Source organism: Syngnathus leptorhynchus, chromosome 22 (assembly GCF_054491065.1).
Source record: "Syngnathus leptorhynchus isolate UIUO chromosome 22, UIUO_Slep, whole genome shotgun sequence".
NCBI lineage: Eukaryota > Metazoa > Chordata > Actinopteri > Syngnathiformes > Syngnathidae > Syngnathus > Syngnathus leptorhynchus.
The window spans coordinates 5,995,326-6,011,818 of NC_141216.1; the positions used below are offsets into that span (position 1 = coordinate 5,995,326).

The 16,493-nt window shown below is 47.6% G+C and overlaps 2 protein-coding genes across 4 annotated transcripts in view; one reads left to right on the forward strand and one right to left on the reverse strand.

The window, feature by feature from the left end:
* LOC147039704 (rho GTPase-activating protein 44-like) lies at positions 1-16,109 on the reverse strand. Of its 3 annotated transcripts, XM_085904817.1 has the most exons (24): positions 15,596-15,718; positions 14,587-14,978; positions 9,415-9,454; positions 9,210-9,329; positions 8,959-9,035; positions 8,759-8,870; positions 8,471-8,547; positions 8,271-8,388; positions 8,123-8,191; positions 7,974-8,055; positions 7,739-7,866; positions 7,517-7,628; positions 7,367-7,448; positions 7,204-7,284; positions 6,622-6,735; positions 6,209-6,300; positions 5,938-6,118; positions 5,432-5,449; positions 4,967-5,158; positions 4,375-4,431; positions 3,781-4,269; positions 2,984-3,090; positions 2,528-2,911; positions 1-1,487 (listed from the first exon to the last, which is right to left on the reverse strand). In XM_085904817.1, the coding sequence occupies exons 2-24, from the start codon at positions 14,637-14,639 to the stop codon at positions 1,321-1,323; spliced, it is 2,952 nt and encodes a 983-aa protein (XP_085760943.1). In that variant the 5' UTR covers positions 14,640-14,978; positions 15,596-15,718; the 3' UTR covers positions 1-1,320. The 3 variants fall into 3 exon arrangements, with proteins under 3 accessions (XP_085760943.1, XP_085760942.1, XP_085760941.1); XM_085904816.1 differs by lacking the exons at positions 3,781-4,269; positions 4,375-4,431; positions 4,967-5,158; positions 5,432-5,449; positions 15,596-15,718 and adding an exon at positions 16,002-16,109; XM_085904815.1 differs by lacking the exons at positions 3,781-4,269; positions 4,375-4,431; positions 4,967-5,158; positions 5,432-5,449 and having other exon boundaries at positions 15,596-15,717.
* stx4 (syntaxin 4) overlaps positions 15,204-16,493 on the forward strand; it is a 3,290-nt gene continuing 2,000 nt past the window's right edge. The window contains exons 1-4 of the mRNA XM_085904818.1: positions 15,204-15,433; positions 16,032-16,136; positions 16,212-16,311; positions 16,396-16,470. Coding sequence (XP_085760944.1) covers positions 15,404-15,433; positions 16,032-16,136; positions 16,212-16,311; positions 16,396-16,470 — 310 coding nt within the window. The 5' untranslated portion in view covers positions 15,204-15,403. The remainder of the gene's footprint in view (positions 15,434-16,031; positions 16,137-16,211; positions 16,312-16,395; positions 16,471-16,493) is intronic.

A 16,493-nucleotide genomic window follows, 5' to 3' on the forward strand; every position in this document is an offset into this window, starting at 1 on the left:
TCCATTTTTAATATTTGCTTCCAAACGAAATATCCAATGACCGAAAGAGACACGGACCCTCCACCACAAAACACACATAACCTGTCAGTTTTACATTCCAGTGAATCGCGTAAAACACAAACAACACAACATAAAGGCGGGTGATTATTTGAATTGTTCTACAGTAGGTTTAATCAAATATTGTAAACAATGCAGATTAGCTGTCAATTCATATTGTGAATTAAACTCTGGTCTGTTTTTGAAGAGTTCAATCCCACTAATTCCATGTCCAAGTCAACATGTATTGTCCATTTCTTTTCTCAAATAAATATTAAAATCAGCCCAAGGGGGTTAATTGTGTAAAACAATAGACTATAAGTGCTAATATGAAAAATGGAGACAAAACAATGAGTGTTATCTTCATGTGTTCATTTCAATCCAGCCAGTATTTCTATACATCTACATATATATTTATACTGAAGTCCCTATATACATAGCATGTATGTACAACAACTTATTTACACTTTTTTTTTTTTGCGTGTGCCAAGTGAGAGATATATCTGGTCCCATGTTTGAAAGCTTCTCCTTGCCCACATGGGTGTCAAGTAAAAAGCTTTTGCAAGAAATAGATCTGTATCATAAATACTCTGCTGAAAATAAACAGGATGCTTTGCACATCTATGCCTTCACATGTGGTCATCATCCATGTAGAAAAAAAGTGCATCCATCAACTGGGACAAAAATAGTAGGGGCCCCCTCTTGGTGATGAGAGCATGTTTTTTTTCTCTCTCGTTCACCTGAATGACCTTCTCGATCAAGGGTTCTTCTCAAAGTGTGGTGCGCAAGCTCCCTCTAGCGGTACACTAAGGAAACACTGATTTAAATGTTCAATCTGTGTACGTTACAGCATCTTAAATGTCTTTTTCGGATGTATTATGTGTTCTCCTGTCAATATAAAATACGATCTGATGTTTGATTGGAAATCATAAACTCTGCAAATGTACAGTATAGACAATAAATAGTTTTCACTCAATTAATTATAACCACCAAGATGTTTTTTGTTTTGTTTTTGTTTTTGTTATTCGGCTAAGTATCTACAACGTGCATGTTGGTTGATAATACGCACGCACGCGCACACACATGCAGTGCACACTCAGGCTGATGTCCATGCCGAGAGGGGAATAGTTGTCGATATTCCTTGCAGAAGATTGGCGCGCTTGTGTGTTCCTTGTCTGGCGTTCAAGTCATCAAATAAGGCAAAGAGAAACCAAACATAGGGGGCAATCCAAATGCATGAATACATTAGGGGGAGAAGGAGAAAGGAGGGGAGAGCCTGCGGCGTCATAGGACCGTGCTCTCCGAATCCTCCACCCCCTCCGACTCGGTGGTTCTGAGGCGGCTCGAGTCCAGCAGCGCTACCGAGTGCCTGAGGTGGGAGATTTGAGCCAAATCCAGAAGGCTGTCCAGCTCCATGTTAATGACGGGAATATCTAGGTTGCAGAAGGAATCTGCAGGAGCAAGAGGAAAACATTTACTCATCATTCAGAAAGCCTTCAGGTTGGGATGCTGAGAAGATTCCAGGTGGGGGGGGTTGGGGCCATGCTGGGCGAGGAGTGTGCGAGTCCAAATCAGGCATGGGGAAGGAAAATAATATCACAAGATGACCAGAGAATGTTTTATAATGTTTCTACCGTGTCTCACAAAAGTGAGTATACCCCTCATCCGTTATGTAAATATTTGATTCTATATTTTCAAGACTGAAGAAATGACACTTGGCGACGAACGGCGTAAAGTAGTCCAAGTACAGCTTGTACAACAATGTACATTTATTACTCCCTCAAAATAACTCAAGATAGCCTAAACTGTCCAATTTGGGTCAAAGTGTCAACATTGTTTTCCAGCAGTGACTTAAAAAGTGATGGGCATGGAGTTTAACAGCGCTTCATGAGTTGCCTTTGGAATGCTCTTCAATATTTCCGTAAAAACATCACAGAGCAGGAGGATGTAACTTTCTGTTATACAAGATGTACACCGACTACCTCGTAGCAAATCATATTCTGTATATGCACACGTGGAGGAGTGGGGAGAGGGAGGGAGGGAGGGAGGGAGGGAGACGGTGGCAAAAGGTAGGAGTGACGCTCAAAGCTGGCAGCAGGAATTAGAGGGACCAAGCTGTCTTTAGCTCAGTTTCATTTTGTGCACCCATCGTGCCCGCATGAGCCATGCAAAATGGGCGCAATGAGACGTTGGCTCTGACTTATGGTGGGTGGGGGGGGGGTGGGGGGGGGATTCGCCATATGGCCAAGATGCAAGTTGGAGGGATGGTGGGGGTTAAATGAAGTCCTGCTTACCCTAAAAGTCCCTCAAACAAAACGACGGCTCAAACGGCTGCAAATAATCAACAACAATTTCACATCAGAACAGTTCAACCTATTGAGTGGTCATCTAACACAAATAGCGACTCACAAAAAAAGAGAGTTTGACCCTTTTGAGTTTTGATACTCTTGTGGTGGATTTCAATCTTATTGAAGAAAATGACAGCACGTACCTGTGGACATGCTCTCTCCAGGAGACAAACCATCCAGCAGGCCCGACGAGTGCTCCAGTGGCTGGGGGCTGGTGCCGGGTGTGGAGGGCGGCTGCGGAGGAGGCAAGCTGGGCCTCTGCCGGGGCGGCTTGGGCGTGGGCCGGACTTTGGTGAGCGTCCCGGCCAGCGAAGGCGGCGAGGACAGAGACGGCGTGCCGGCCATCTGGACGTGTCCCAGGGAGCCGATAGTGGCGTAACCCTGCGGGTAGCCGAAGCCGTATGGCGAAGGGGTGCTAGGGGGCGTGGGCGATAGGCTGACAGGAGACGGCTGGCCCGTGGATTGCTCCGACACAGCCCCCGTCTGGCTGTAGGGGACTTTAGGCGGGATTGGAGCAAGCTTCTTTGCTAGGGGATGAGATAAAACAAACATCCAAACTTTGAGGTTAACTAGAGGCACATGTGATGACATCATCTTACCTCTCCGTAGCGTGTGCGGGCTGTGCTCAGACTGGCAGCCAGAAGAAAATGACCCCTGGAATCCCTTCTGCCCAATGACTGGAGATAGTTCCTTGTTCTTCAGAGTGCTGAAATGAAACCAAAAAAAAACACCGATTTAGATTCCAAGATGACCTCACCCATCAGATTTGCACCCTGCATTATTGTAATTACAAAAAGATCTCACAGCTCAACTTACAGGATAGCCATAATGAGGGTTGAAGGGCAAAAACATCTAAGGCTCGACAGAAGTTTCCAGCAAATGAAGATGACTGCAGCGTTTCAAATTGGGGGCGGAGCCATGCAAATGAGCCTTTGACATTCACATGATACGACGTCACAGCCATGCTTTCCTATTTTTGCGTGTGAAGCGGTGGAGTCTCACACATGCCGATGTGACTCATCACCACCCACTTGCCGTAATCAAAAAGTTAAAGCTTTTATTTTGGACCCGAGCCCAAAGGTAAGGTAGAAAGTAATTGGTTAAATATTTTTGAAATGATACAAGATGAGTCTGCGGACCCCTGTTTCCTGCCCACACGTAATCCCCCTTTCATCACAGGAGGCTTTGACTCTTCCTTGTTGCCTAGCAACTGCCTCCTCCGCATTTCCTGGCAACCAGCACGTAGCAGCGATGACTTGCATTAAAGATGCATTGGATAACGGCAAAAAAAAAAAAAAAAAAATGCTGCTGCTATCCCATCACCCACCTCTTACCTGTGTGGGGGGGGGGGGGGGGGGGAAAAAGAAAAAAAAAAAGGGGGTGTTCTTGCATTTACCTAGCGGCCTTGCGTCCTCGTTCTCGGCTACAGGTGGCCCAAGGAGGGGGGGCGGATAAGGGCGTGCCAGGGGGTTTGGGGGAGCCCAGGAATAGATCGTGGCGAGTAAGAACGAGCGGGGGTTTGATGTAGAGGGAGGATCCGTTTGTGTCGGCAGGGGGCGCATGCAGGGGCTCGGCTAGGGAGGCCTGCTTGTGCAAGGGCGGGGAGCTTTGGGCACGCGGGTTGGAGTTGATGTCAAGGGGCTGCGGGGACGAGCACAGGGAGTGGAGGAATGGGGGCGGGCTGTAGCCCGAACGGCGGGGCACGAGCGACGGGCCCACGGGCACGCATTCGGGACTGCGGGAGAGCGGGCGCATACCGGGGGGTGCTCGGGTGGAAAAGTGTTGGGGAGGGAGCGAGAAGGGTGAGGAAGACGGGTAAGGGGGGGGCGGCCTCTCCTCCTCAGGGGAGGGGTGAGCGTTACAGGCGTCCGAAGCGTCATCCGAGCTGGAATGATAAAAGAAACGTTTTACGGCGAGCGGGGTAGCTGTCGGAGAGGAGAAATGGGTGGGAAACATCACCCCATGGTGAGGAAGAATAAAGAAGCATCACCTCATCCACTGCAGAGCCTTGCGACAATGGAAGGTGAAGCTGTGAAACATGCGGGGGCTGACGGCCAAAAGACAACATGAGAGCGCCGCACGTGCAGCCGTGGCCCCTTTCACGCCGACGCAATTGGCACATCACAGGAGTACTAGTTGCATCGCCGAAAGTTGCGCTTCTTTAGACGTTATCTCGCTGCCGAGGAACTATGTTGATGTGAGAGGAGAATATTGCAGCCTTCCCACGCGTGGTTGCAATTTGCTACTAATTCATTCATCTCTTAGCAGGTTTGTTCTGGAATGAATTCGCCAACATTCACGAAAAAAAAAAACTAAATCCTATTACCGCAAACCTTGTACCATCTTGTGAAATCTTACAATAGCTGGGTAAAAACTCCACCGTAACGCCTCCGATGCGCAAATATGCTCGGAAGGCAGCGTGAAAGGGGCTAAAAAAAAAAACATATTCAAGCATGTCTGGGGTCAAAGGTTAAAAGGTTGAAGGAAGGTCTTCGGAGGGGCACGATTAAAGGTCAGCTGCGGGGCACAGGTTAGGGGGCTGAAACGAGGGGGTGGCCTCGGGGGTGGCACAACAGCCTTACCTGGCTCGCTCGTTGTTAGTGGGAGGAGGGGTGGGGGAGGGCGACCCCGAGGGGGTTCCGGGCGGCTCGGGGGTGAGCGCGTCCGTGGGCGGGGTGGGCGCCCGCACGCTGGGGGGCGTGGATGTGGTTTTACGTGAGGACGACGAGCCCCTGCGGGACACCCAAGAGGTGTCCATCACCCTGACTCCCATGCTGTAGTGGGACACAGACGCACAGCCAATCACTGCAAAGGAGGGCTTGAGCTTGGGGGGGGGGGGGGGGGGCTCGTTCACAGGATCCACTTCCGACGTAAGAACACGGATGTTTTAGGACTGGAAACCCTTGTGTCTTCCCGTCGAATGAATCCAAAACATCACAATGATGCAACTTGGATACACAACCTGGCCGCTTTGTTCAAGTCCACCCAACACCGACACGACACACAACGAATCCGTAACGAGAGGGGTGAAAGGGTGATTACGCTACCTCTGGATTTTCCTGATGCTGCATGGTTCAAATTGAGAAAAAGAAGTAGAATGAGGACACAAAGAAAGGTCAATCTGTGAAACTTGTGTTGGGGCTCAACAAAGTTGTTCTTAAAACAAATTCAATCCAAAAGATAGGTGAATGAATTCATAAAGGTGATTCATTCTTCAAAATAATAATAAGAAAAAGTATTCAAGAGGGCCCAAATAAGTTGAACTTAATGGATCGGAAATTGATTATTCGTATCACGCTCAGATACTTTCACGTCAAATCCTTTACAGCTAAGACTGCCGCTGGCTACGGATCAGAGCCGGGTCCGGGTTAATTAGCCGAGTTGCGCCGAGACGCCCCGGTTGGGGCAGATAAGAGCTTTAAAAGAATGGTGGAAGGATCACAAAAAGGGAGAGAGACATAATCCTTTGTCACTTTTGACTTCAAGTCTCTTTCACAACCACTCGCTATGTTAAGCAATTTGGGAGTATTTTTTGGAAAGCCGGAAGTCCTACCCATCTTTCTTGTAGAACTCCAGCATCATGTTGTCAGTGGCCACGCTGAGGGGTCTGCGGCTCTGCTCGTTCTGCCGCCGCTCCATCTGCTCCATGTCGGGAGACGGCATGGAGCTGTAGTTGGCGTTGTGGTTGCTGTGCACCGGACTGCCGTAGTTGCCCGTCACGTTGAACTCAATTTCTGGTTATATATATATATATATATATATATGAATATATTTGGTTGATGGGAGCGTTGAAGATGATATTCCAGCAGGTGTGAGCGCCTCACCTCCGGGGAAGAACCAGTCGGCGTGCTGTATGATGGGCTCGATGATGCCGACGATTTGCAGGGATACTGTGGTCATCATCTCTGTGATGTTGCTGCAGAGGACACAAGGTGAACAAGCTACCAAAACAGATTTGTTATAAAATTGACATCATTTGGAATCATTTCTTTTTTTTTTCTTCTCAAACTGCTGCGTCACCATCGTGAACAGACCCCAGCTCGGAAACGGTCGTCCGGAGGTTTTTAATCAGCACATCCGAAAGGACGATAACAAGTCTGAAGGTGGTGCTACTGTCTTGAGATGTCACAATTTCTAATTGTTCAAAATGGACGATCATTTTTAAATGAGGTATAAAAAAATATATATATATATATATTCAACTAAATATTTTTGGGTAAATGTAACCTGGTCCTACCCGTCGCTGTGCGTCCACAGCAGGTTGGGCCCCAGCACGATGGCAATGTTCCCGGGAGTCATCTTGTTCACATCCTGGTATTCCGTCAGTTTGGACAGGAACTTAATCAAATATCTGCAAACATGTGGCAGGAAATAAGAGCAAGGTCGTCGCGCACATTTGCATAACCTACTTCTCCTCATTTCTTCTTCTTCTTTTCCCGGCGGAGCCACAAGAAGAAAAACACGAGATTACTGAGCTGTACAAGCTTCCCGACGACCAAGTGGAGCCGCGTGTGATAAACTTCCATAAAAACCTCCCAGAGCTAAACACAACTCCCCATTTGAGAAGACCCTTGAGGAAAGAAAAATGGGCCAGTGGGCCGGCCGTGTGTGCTGGTGCGAGCATCAGGCGGCTCGCTATGGTGAGCGACGCTGTCTGACATCTCCTCTGAGAAGAGGCGCTAAAAATAAACTCCATTTGTAAGATGCGACAGATACACCCACGCGTGCAGTTTGCGCTCCGTCTCATCACTTTCATCACGGGCCTCCAGCAAATATCCAAAAGGAGCCAACAACTTGAAGTTGAAGCCTTCAGTCTCACCTGAAGTTGTTGTTGCTGGCTGGCGGTAGTTTGTCACAAGCGCCGCGGAGAGCCTGCAACCTTTTGTCCTGGTCTGGAATACTGTAGGAAGCAGGACCAAGTTAAAAAAAAATATATAATAATAATCCCACAATTCCACTCTGTAGATGTAAAGACTCCTTACTTTGAGGCCTGAATCCAGTCGTTGTAAAGCTCAAACGTCATCAGGGGCTCGGGGAGCTCACGCAGGTAAGATTTCAAAGCGCCTACAGGACAAAGATTGAATTTGTGTCAACGACATGAGAACGCACACGTGGGCAACACACCAGCTCACCTGCGATGGCGTGGGGGTCAGCTGAGTACTCCTGGACGTCCAGCACGCCGCAGTCCAAAGACGCCTTGAGCTTCTTCAGCTTAGAGGCGGAAGGAGCCACTCGGAACAAACCCTGAAAGGCCCGTAAAAGAAACCACAGGGCACTTTTGAGCATCATGGAGGTCATGTCAAATGATCTTGTGTGTGCGTGCATGACATCATCTCAGTTATTGTCCATCTGACCTCCTCTTGCATGCCGCACTCCAGCAGCATGGTGACACAGGCCTCGATGGGGAAAGCAATATCTCTCCCGCTGAGCTCTAAGTGCTCTTCCAGCGGCTTCCCGTAGCAAGGCTTCTCCGCCCACGACTCTGACAAAACACACACGCACGCATTAGATGCACACTCGGCCATAATACAGTGTTCCCCCACTATACTGCTGATTTTCCTATTTTTAAAAGCAGTGTGTGTTGTTTACCCTGATGAGCTTTAATCTGAGGCAGAATGTTCTGCAGCAGCTCCAGTGACTTCCTGTGGTACTCGGCCTGGACTTCAATCAGCTACGGGATACACAGCACGAGTCAATGTGCGCTACGTTTTTTTTTTGGTTTTTTTTTTTTAACATACGGTCTGGAAGTAGCTTGCATAGTCGAGTTCTTTGGCCATGGAGCTGTACATGTCGGCAGACAGCTGGTCCTGGGGACGGCGAGCAAAATCAAATGAAGATCGGGTCCATTTGAGAAGGCAAACATTGCGTTTAAGGTGAAGTCCTGACCCGACAGATCTCCATGCGATTGGCGGCCTCCTCCATCTCCTCCCTCAGATGCTCGGCTTTGCCACCGCTGGGCTGGAGGTTGCTGGACAGGCCCGAGGACTTGCCGGACTGATAGTACCTGTTGTTTCAACGCCAGGGATGGAAAGCGTACTGATCTCAGGTCTGTTTCTCACACACATCGACAAGGGTGCAAGACTAACCGGGTGCGAGCGGAGTCCATATCCAGGACCAGTTTGGTTAAATGTTTCCTTTGTTTCTGGATGTTTGGGATTTCCACCTGAAGGAGGCGAGCAGAGTTGACTTTTGTTGTCAGTTGCGAGCCAATGCGACACACACAGTCAATCAATCGTGTGCGCTGCTCTCATGCGGATTCTTTTACAAGCATGCAGGTGTCACATTGAGGTAGAGCGGCAAACGCAAGGTCACAAGCATTTCATTACTCCCCCCCCCCCCCCCTCCTCCTCTCCTGCCAAGCGTAGCTATAGTACCTCGGCGAGGTCATATAACGGGTCCATGACGTCTCTCTCGATGGTGCCTTCGAACAGGACGAGCTCCTGGGACAGTTTGTCCTGCGTCTCGCCGCACAGCTTCAGCATCTTCCTACGGCAGCAGAAGCGACGACGGCCATTTAGGACTGGGAGTATGCCAAGCACTAAGAGCTCCGCCACCACCGATTCCGTGTGCTCACCCAAGCATAGTCTCGTCCCCGAGCAACGCCGCCCCCTCCACCATGCATTGTGCTAGCGTCGCGAGAGGAAGTTTCTTCTACATGAAAACACAAAATGGATCATAATGATGACCGGCTTCACGTGAGACTTGTTCTCCTCTTCCTTCTTTCCTGCAATGCACGTCAGTGCCACCTACTGGACCGGAGTCGAGCACGTTTAATCTCGGGTAGGTCAATGAGGTCAATAAACAAAGTGTGTCTCGTCTTCTCACCGACGGCGACCTGACCGACTTCTTGTCCACCTCCACGTTCTGCTGACCCTGCAGACACGCCGCCAACTTCTTGTGGGTGCTGTGCGACACCTGCTTGACCAGCTCCAGACGCTTCTCCGCCTGATACACGACAAAGAAGACACAAGAAATACATCAAATCGTTTTCATTTATTTGAGATGAGCGCACGTGTCCATTCGTACATACCTGGAGGAGGTCTTCGCTTAACACTTCGGTCTTCTCAGCCCTGCGAGAGAATAAAGAAAAGAAGCCTCATTGAGAGTCAGGCTCAACTTGGACGGATATGGTTGCCATAGCAACTGGGAAACACACACACACACACACACAGATATTACATGCATGTCACAATCCCGTTCGCTGCATTTCTTATGAATATTGTAGGAGGCAAATGATTCATTGCTAGTTTCTGCGTTGACGCAGACTCGTGGGAAGCCCCCCCCCCCCCCACACACACACACACACATTTTTGACTTCAGAAAAGTCCTCAATGGAAAAACCATGTTCTTCAAACGTTTGCCGCTCATAATAGAAAATCTGTCAACAACAAAGCAGCATTCTCGCTGACGTCTGTCCGTCAAAAAGACAACTGCCTCAAGCGGCGAGCGATCAATAAAATCATCAGCCCGCTTGGGTTCGTTCTTCCTCACTTTCTGTTCGAAATAATATTTAAAAAAAAAAAAAAACCACAAACTCACAGAAGTGCAGCTCGAGCTCTGCTCATCCGTAGCTTTCGCTTCCACATGCCCTCACCAGTAGGTGGGACAGCGACTGCTTTCAGGCCCGTCGAGGCATCAAGTGAGGAGGAGGAGGAGGAAGCATAGGGAAGAAAGAATGAAACCTGACTATCTGGTCCTTTCACTTTACCTCATCAGCCATCAATCAATCTGCCACTCAATGGACATGTTTTACATATGCTAGCGAGTGTTAGCATGCATGTGTGTTAGCGTGCGTGTACTTCCTCCACCTCCTCATCGACACACAGTGTCACAGCCTCAATGTCAGGATTAACAGTGATGTGACTAATAGGTCTTTCAATCTGAGCCCATTGTTAACCAGCCGGTGGTCTCCATGGCAACCGCAGAGCGGGAGGAAATACTTTCTGGGATGATGTCACCGACAGGCAGGCAGAATAGTAGTAGCGGTAGCAAATGCAATATTAAGACTTCTAAAAATTGGTTTTGGCCAATGATCCGACTAACTAGCGCATCCCCTTCGCCCCCTGCACTGGTGCTGCTGGTGCTGTACTGGTATTGCATGACAAACATAGGGGTCACGTGATAATCAAACCCGGCCCGAAGCTGGAGCTGGCCCAGAAAGAGGAGCTCATGAAAATGCTGCTCACGACCCAACCTTGCCCCCTCCCTCCATCCCCAAGGCCTCACTTCTCCAAACTCTCAGCACATAGACAAAGCGGGCTGCGCTCCAAATTCCACCGCCGTACCCCGACCCACTTTGGTGGCAAGACCGTTTTTAAACATGGCGTCCAATCTCAGCTACCATCTTCCATTTCATTATGTAGCTCACCTGCAACCCTAACGGATAAATGGAAAAGAAAGTTTCAACTCCCCATCATGGAGCTGGTGAGTAAGTGCTGAGGTTCTGATTCTGACACAGAACTTGCTGCAGCAGCTCCAACTTAAAACTTTAATGTTTCTCTCAACGACAGCATCAATAATTCAGCCGGGCTAAAAATAACAACAACACTTCCACGCCTCTATTCAATACAGGAAGTAGGCAGCGTATAAAAATGTGCGACTTTTAAATCTGGGCAATATGGGTTTTATTTTTTTTTTATCCCTCAAGGTTAAAAAAAGAAAAAATAATCACACATTCTGACAATAATTTATAAGTAACAGTCAAAATAGTGTATCTGATGAAAGGCTTGTTTGTGGTGGTTCATGACAATTGATTTACAAATTAAATGTGGCTGCGGTGGCGGCAGGCGTGTGCAGTATGTACTGTCCTGTCAAGGCATTCATTCATTAAAAAACAAAAAAAACAAAACGGGTGATGATTGACGAGTAGCGCAAGGTTGACATGTACTTAACTATGGAGGGCAGGCGTCCAAAAAAAAACAAACATACCAATTCCTTCCCCTACAAACAACAAAAATATATTTTGGGAAAAATAAGTACTGCTTTTACACAGCTTTAAATGCTCCATTATTGATGACGGATCCTGATGTTCACCTGCTTTTACCCCATCAAGCAGGTGTGTTGCAAGCACAAAGTATCACTGAGCAACATTTTCAAGGACGCTCTCTCTCTCTCTCTCTCTCTCTCTCTCTCTCTCTCTCTCTCTCGCTCGCTCGCTCGCTCGCTCTCCTTTTGTGTCAAGGCAGCTCAGCATGTTTGGTGAAGTAAAGAGAGAGGAGGATTCTGTGCGTTTTTCAAAGCGCCAATTGCCCTCAGGCTCCCTCACAGCTCCTCTGGGTCCGCGTGGACTCGTTACGGCGAGCTCCCAATAAAGCAACGGGCGCCATTTAAAGCAGGGAGATATTTACGGCACTCCCCGCAAGGCCTCTCCTCCTCGTTACGACCCACATTCCTCGTTCCTCGATGTTATCAGGAACGTGTAGATTTTTTTTTTGGAGGGGGGTCTGGCTTGTCTGAAACGTACGAAAGATTGAAAATTTGAGAATATGTCACGATAGAATCAAATTTAGTGCAGCTAATTGATACGAGTACAAATTGTGTCAACCCTTATGCTAACGGTAGGCGCAAAATGGCTACTTTACAAATTCAGTTGTTCCCAGACAGATCCACTCATCAGTCCTGAGAAGAAACGAGGCGGACGGTGGGAAAGTCCACTGAGCTCTGACTCATCTGAGCTTGACTCACACGAGCCGGCATTCTGGGACTTGACTTTTTAAAGACCATATCGTGTAAATGAATGATTATAGTACATACACGTAAACATTGCTCGTGAGCATTTTTCTTCGAATAAAATTGTTCCTCGCTGAACGGAAATCGTAATATTAATATAGCTAAGAGGTTTGCGGATGTTGCCCACCCGTCATGTGATGAATGCCCTTGGGTCGACTTTCATCAGTGACCATCTCAGTATAAGACACATGGACGCGGGGAATCACATAGTTGCCATGGTCACAAGAGGCCACAACCGTTGCCATGGAAACGCCTAATCGAGGTCACGCATTGCAAGGCGCCCGTATGTGACTCGACAAAGGCTGCCCTGATTGTTGCAACAGCTCTAAATAAAAGATGCAGCTGGTTTTCAACATTCCTCAACAAAACAAAACATTTCCGAGGCGGTTCTCATCAAGGGTCTCCTAGCATGTGATGTCATTTCCTGTCACGTCTGTGCTCTCAAGAGCGCACCGACAGTACAGCTGGCTGGCTAACGTCACCTCGAGACAACCGGGCCCCGGTCGCCACGGCAACAAAGGCATGTTCCACCACAGCTGCATCAGACACACAGTCGACACGCTCGAGTTTTAAGGCTCGCCTTGGAAGGTCACAAGTCACCAGAGTGCAGATGTTCCTCAACAACACTACAGGAGAGCACATAAAGTAGTCACGACTTGAACGGACTAATGGAATGTTTGTCATGAAGCTAGTATGCTAACACGTCAATTTTGGAAAGTTAACAGAAAATCTCGTACAAAATGATAGCCAAAGTTGAGACTCAAATGGATTATGTTTAGGAGGTTGCAATGTGAAGGAAAAAAGAAAAAAAAAATTAAGCCATTCAAGAAAAAGTCATTTCAAGTCGCGTCTTCACTCACAGGAACCGGCAGCCGCTAATGACTTTAAAATGCAACACAATTTCTCCATTTTTATAGCCTATGGTTCATCAAAAGAGTCATTTTTACTTTTACTCCATGCCTCATTTGTGGCCACAAATTAGGTGTACTATGCACACAAAATAATTACCAAGACGTCCAAATCCACAAATCGTTCCACCTCTTTTTGTGACAACAAATTCCTCACGTCATAATTTTCGTCTCCATCTTTTTCTTGACGGCGTCGTTGCCATGGAAATCGTGAATGAAGTAAGACTCGTCATCCTCCGGCACTCATCCTCCCCTCTTTGGCTTTACACTTTGTCGCTCAGTCACACAGTTTAGGCAGGATTAACACTGCACGCTTGCTGTTTTGGAGATGAGCTGAACTGCGTCTGAACCTCTGGCGACCCACATCTGGATTGGAGCGACGCCATTGGGGGGGAACAAGTTTAGGTGGTGCTAAATAAATGCAACAAATATCGCAAAACTCTTGGTAAGACAAAAGCATACATGATGATGATGAGTTTCTGTGTTTCACTAATATCTTTTCATTCACGGCTGAAATTCAGCGCCACTGTCTGCAGGCCGGCGGTCCCGGCTTCCGTTTGAACAAACACTGAGCTCGTTGGTCAATGAAAGGCGACAAGTCGACCCACTTTCTTACTGTGTGGTCGACACGTGCTCCAATAACAAGCGGGCCTGTTCCACACTTCTACTATAGTGGAAATTGGGCAAATGTAAAACCCACAAAAACTAAAAGATTAGATTCAGGGAGCACCACGGAGATCCAGGTTGGTTTTCACAGCTGAATATTATGACAAAGCTAAAAGACAGCGCAGAAAAAAAAAAAAGCAGCTTGCATCCATCATGCTGTACAACTTGTACCCGAATTTCTCTCCCATTTCACCTGAGAGCTAAGCCGGGAAATGAGAAGAAAAGAAGACAGGTAGAAAATGTCAAGTGTTTCTATACTTTGTGGATTTAGGCAGGATGAAGCACATCTCTCATCAAGCGTGACGTGTCGTAGTGTTGAACTGGTACGGCCACAAAATACTTGGACAGCCGGTTCAAGTCTGGGATTAAAAAAGCTTTTCTGGAATGCAACACAACTAAAGAAAAAAATAATAATAGCATTTTGTCTGCTGATACCAATCTAAACATTAAAACAAGCCAACAGCAAAAAAGACGCGTTGACTTCATAATCTACAATGTCGCAACAACGATGCACATTGGATAACATTAACATAGAAAAAAAAATGATACAATGGAAACACTTGTATGACACATAAAGGATGTTGAATATCATCAGTCACAATTTCAAACGCATATACTCTCACTGGTCACTCAATTAGGTACACCATCTAATGACAAAACCAGATGTTTTCTTTTGAATAGATAGACCGATAGTGAACGTAATCAAGTGTCCTCAGTGATGATTGTCAGATCAATACGTGACAGCCATGCTAGTGGGACCATCCCCCCCCCACCCCCACTTATCACTGCAGGGTGCCTAAAGGGGGGGGGGATGCCCAGTCATCCACGGGCATCATGTCCGCCCCTGTCCGTGTACGCCCACGCCATCAATCACACGACCTCCATTCATTGCAGCCTACCTGCCCACTGTTTGGTTGGCGAGCTGCCTCATTCGGTTGAACTGCTTCTTCATCTTGTCGTCGTCTTCTGCGCCACACAAGCTCCGCGGGGTCTCATGGATGACGTCCGCCGCCGTTACATCCACGGCGAGCAACCGCTTCTGGCTTCATTGCAGCAGCGGCGACGAAGGACGACGACGCGGGCGGACGGCCGGCGTGTGTCCGTGGGTCGCCTCCCTCACTCGCTGCTCCCGAGGTGTTCACGGTGGTGCTTGTCGACCGAATCTGGACGTCCGTGCTCGGCCACTGACAGCTCTCGCTCTCCCTCCCACTTGCGCTTGACGCTGGTGCCGTGGTGCATCATGGGAGGTGAAGTGCATCAAAACACGAACGTTCAGTTGAGCCCAGTAGCACTGTCATTGAAAGTGTCAAACAAAACATTTATCTTAAGAAATACATATAAAATACCTTAAAGGAGATACATATGCTATTTTTCAAAGGTACAGGTTTTTATGTCCTCGCTCGCTATGAGCAAGTTCTGGAGAACTCGTTTACCTGCTGGTTCGGAACAGGTACTACACTAAATTGGGTATGGTGAAATTACACTGCTACGCCGCTAAGCGGCGCTGATGAACCAAACGTTCGTCTCTGATTATCAGCGGAGGTGAAGAAGAAGGAAAACCGAAGCCCACAAGTAAACTTGTTGAATGACAACCAAACTATTAACTTTTCACATTTTCATCGCTGACGTTATTTCACCCCGCTGACAAGTCAACACACTTCGGCGTACCGCTGCGGCGTCTCCGGCATTACTCTGCGCGGTTAGGAGCCAACGAAAATGCGGGATCGAACTAAAGAATTGGGCAACGTAAGTGCGAGAAGTACTACAGGAGTGTTTAGCTTTAGCACGCTAGCATGCATTTTAGCACCCAATCGAGTAACGGTCGGAAATGTCATCTTTAACCACGCGACAACCTTCTCATTGGGACAGAATCGAAATGCGTTTGAATAGCCCTTAAAACAATTTGACCTTTAGTTTTGCCTCGACGTCCGCTTTGGGCGTTGTTTTATCGGCGACTTCCGTTGGAGGATGTGCAAGGGCAGTCGGACAGTCGTAGTTGTGTATCAAGGCACATCATGATTTGCATACGAAAAAAATCTACTATACACGTCACAAAAACTGGACATTCGGGTTAAACGTACTTTTTGATATGTGGTCTAGAAGATCATACAATTATGTCACTTTAGACTGGGGAAAATACAGTATTTTGATGTAAACAAACAACTTCCGGTCAATTAAGCCTGCAAAATCGAAAGAATTTATCCACCAAAAAAGCCGAACTAAAATGAACCCTGCAAAGCTTTAATTTATACACAACCCTGCTTTAAAATCAAACAAACTGCAAATTCTTTGAAACCTAACATTGTTGACTCACTCTGGCTGATTTCTTTTTCCACGTTCGCAGAAAGGCGACGCTTCAGACGATGAGGATGAGGGCAAATCGCTGATGATCAAACCTGGAAGCTCCTCAGCCAAGGAGGAAAAGGACAATGAGAGCTTCCTTAAAAAGGTGAAGACAATTTTTCACGAGATTGAAAATGACTTAGAACAGTGGATTTTAAATTGGGTTGTTTGTCGCGTGCAGGTACAAGAGATCCACGAGGGTCTCTTCAGCCTGAAGAGAATGGTGTGCGATCTCGAGAACAAGCAGAAAACGGTTCTGGGCGTGGCGCTGCCAGAGGAGGGTGAGATGGTGCTTGTTGTGTTTATATGTGCAATGTGTCTCAATGACACAACTTAGTTTCTAAGGCGTGGTGTCATCTTTACAGGTATGAAGAAAGAGCTGCAGACGCTACGAGACGAGATCAAGACGCTGGCCAGTCAAGTCCACAAGAAACTGAAGAGTAAATGTCACACTTGAAATCAA

Excerpts from the sequence above, each read along its gene's own strand:
- LOC147039704 (XM_085904817.1), bottom strand. The coding sequence starts at position 14,639 with ATGAAGAAGCAGTTCAACCGAATGAGGCAGCTCGCCAACCAAACAGTG. Across the intron at positions 6,301-6,621 it reads CTGTGGACGCACAGCGACGG|CAACATCACAGAGATGATGA; the intron begins GTAGGACCAGGT and ends TGTCCTCTGCAG. Across the intron at positions 1,488-2,527 it reads TGGAGAGAGCATGTCCACAG|ATTCCTTCTGCAACCTAGAT; the intron begins GTACGTGCTGTC and ends TTGCTCCTGCAG.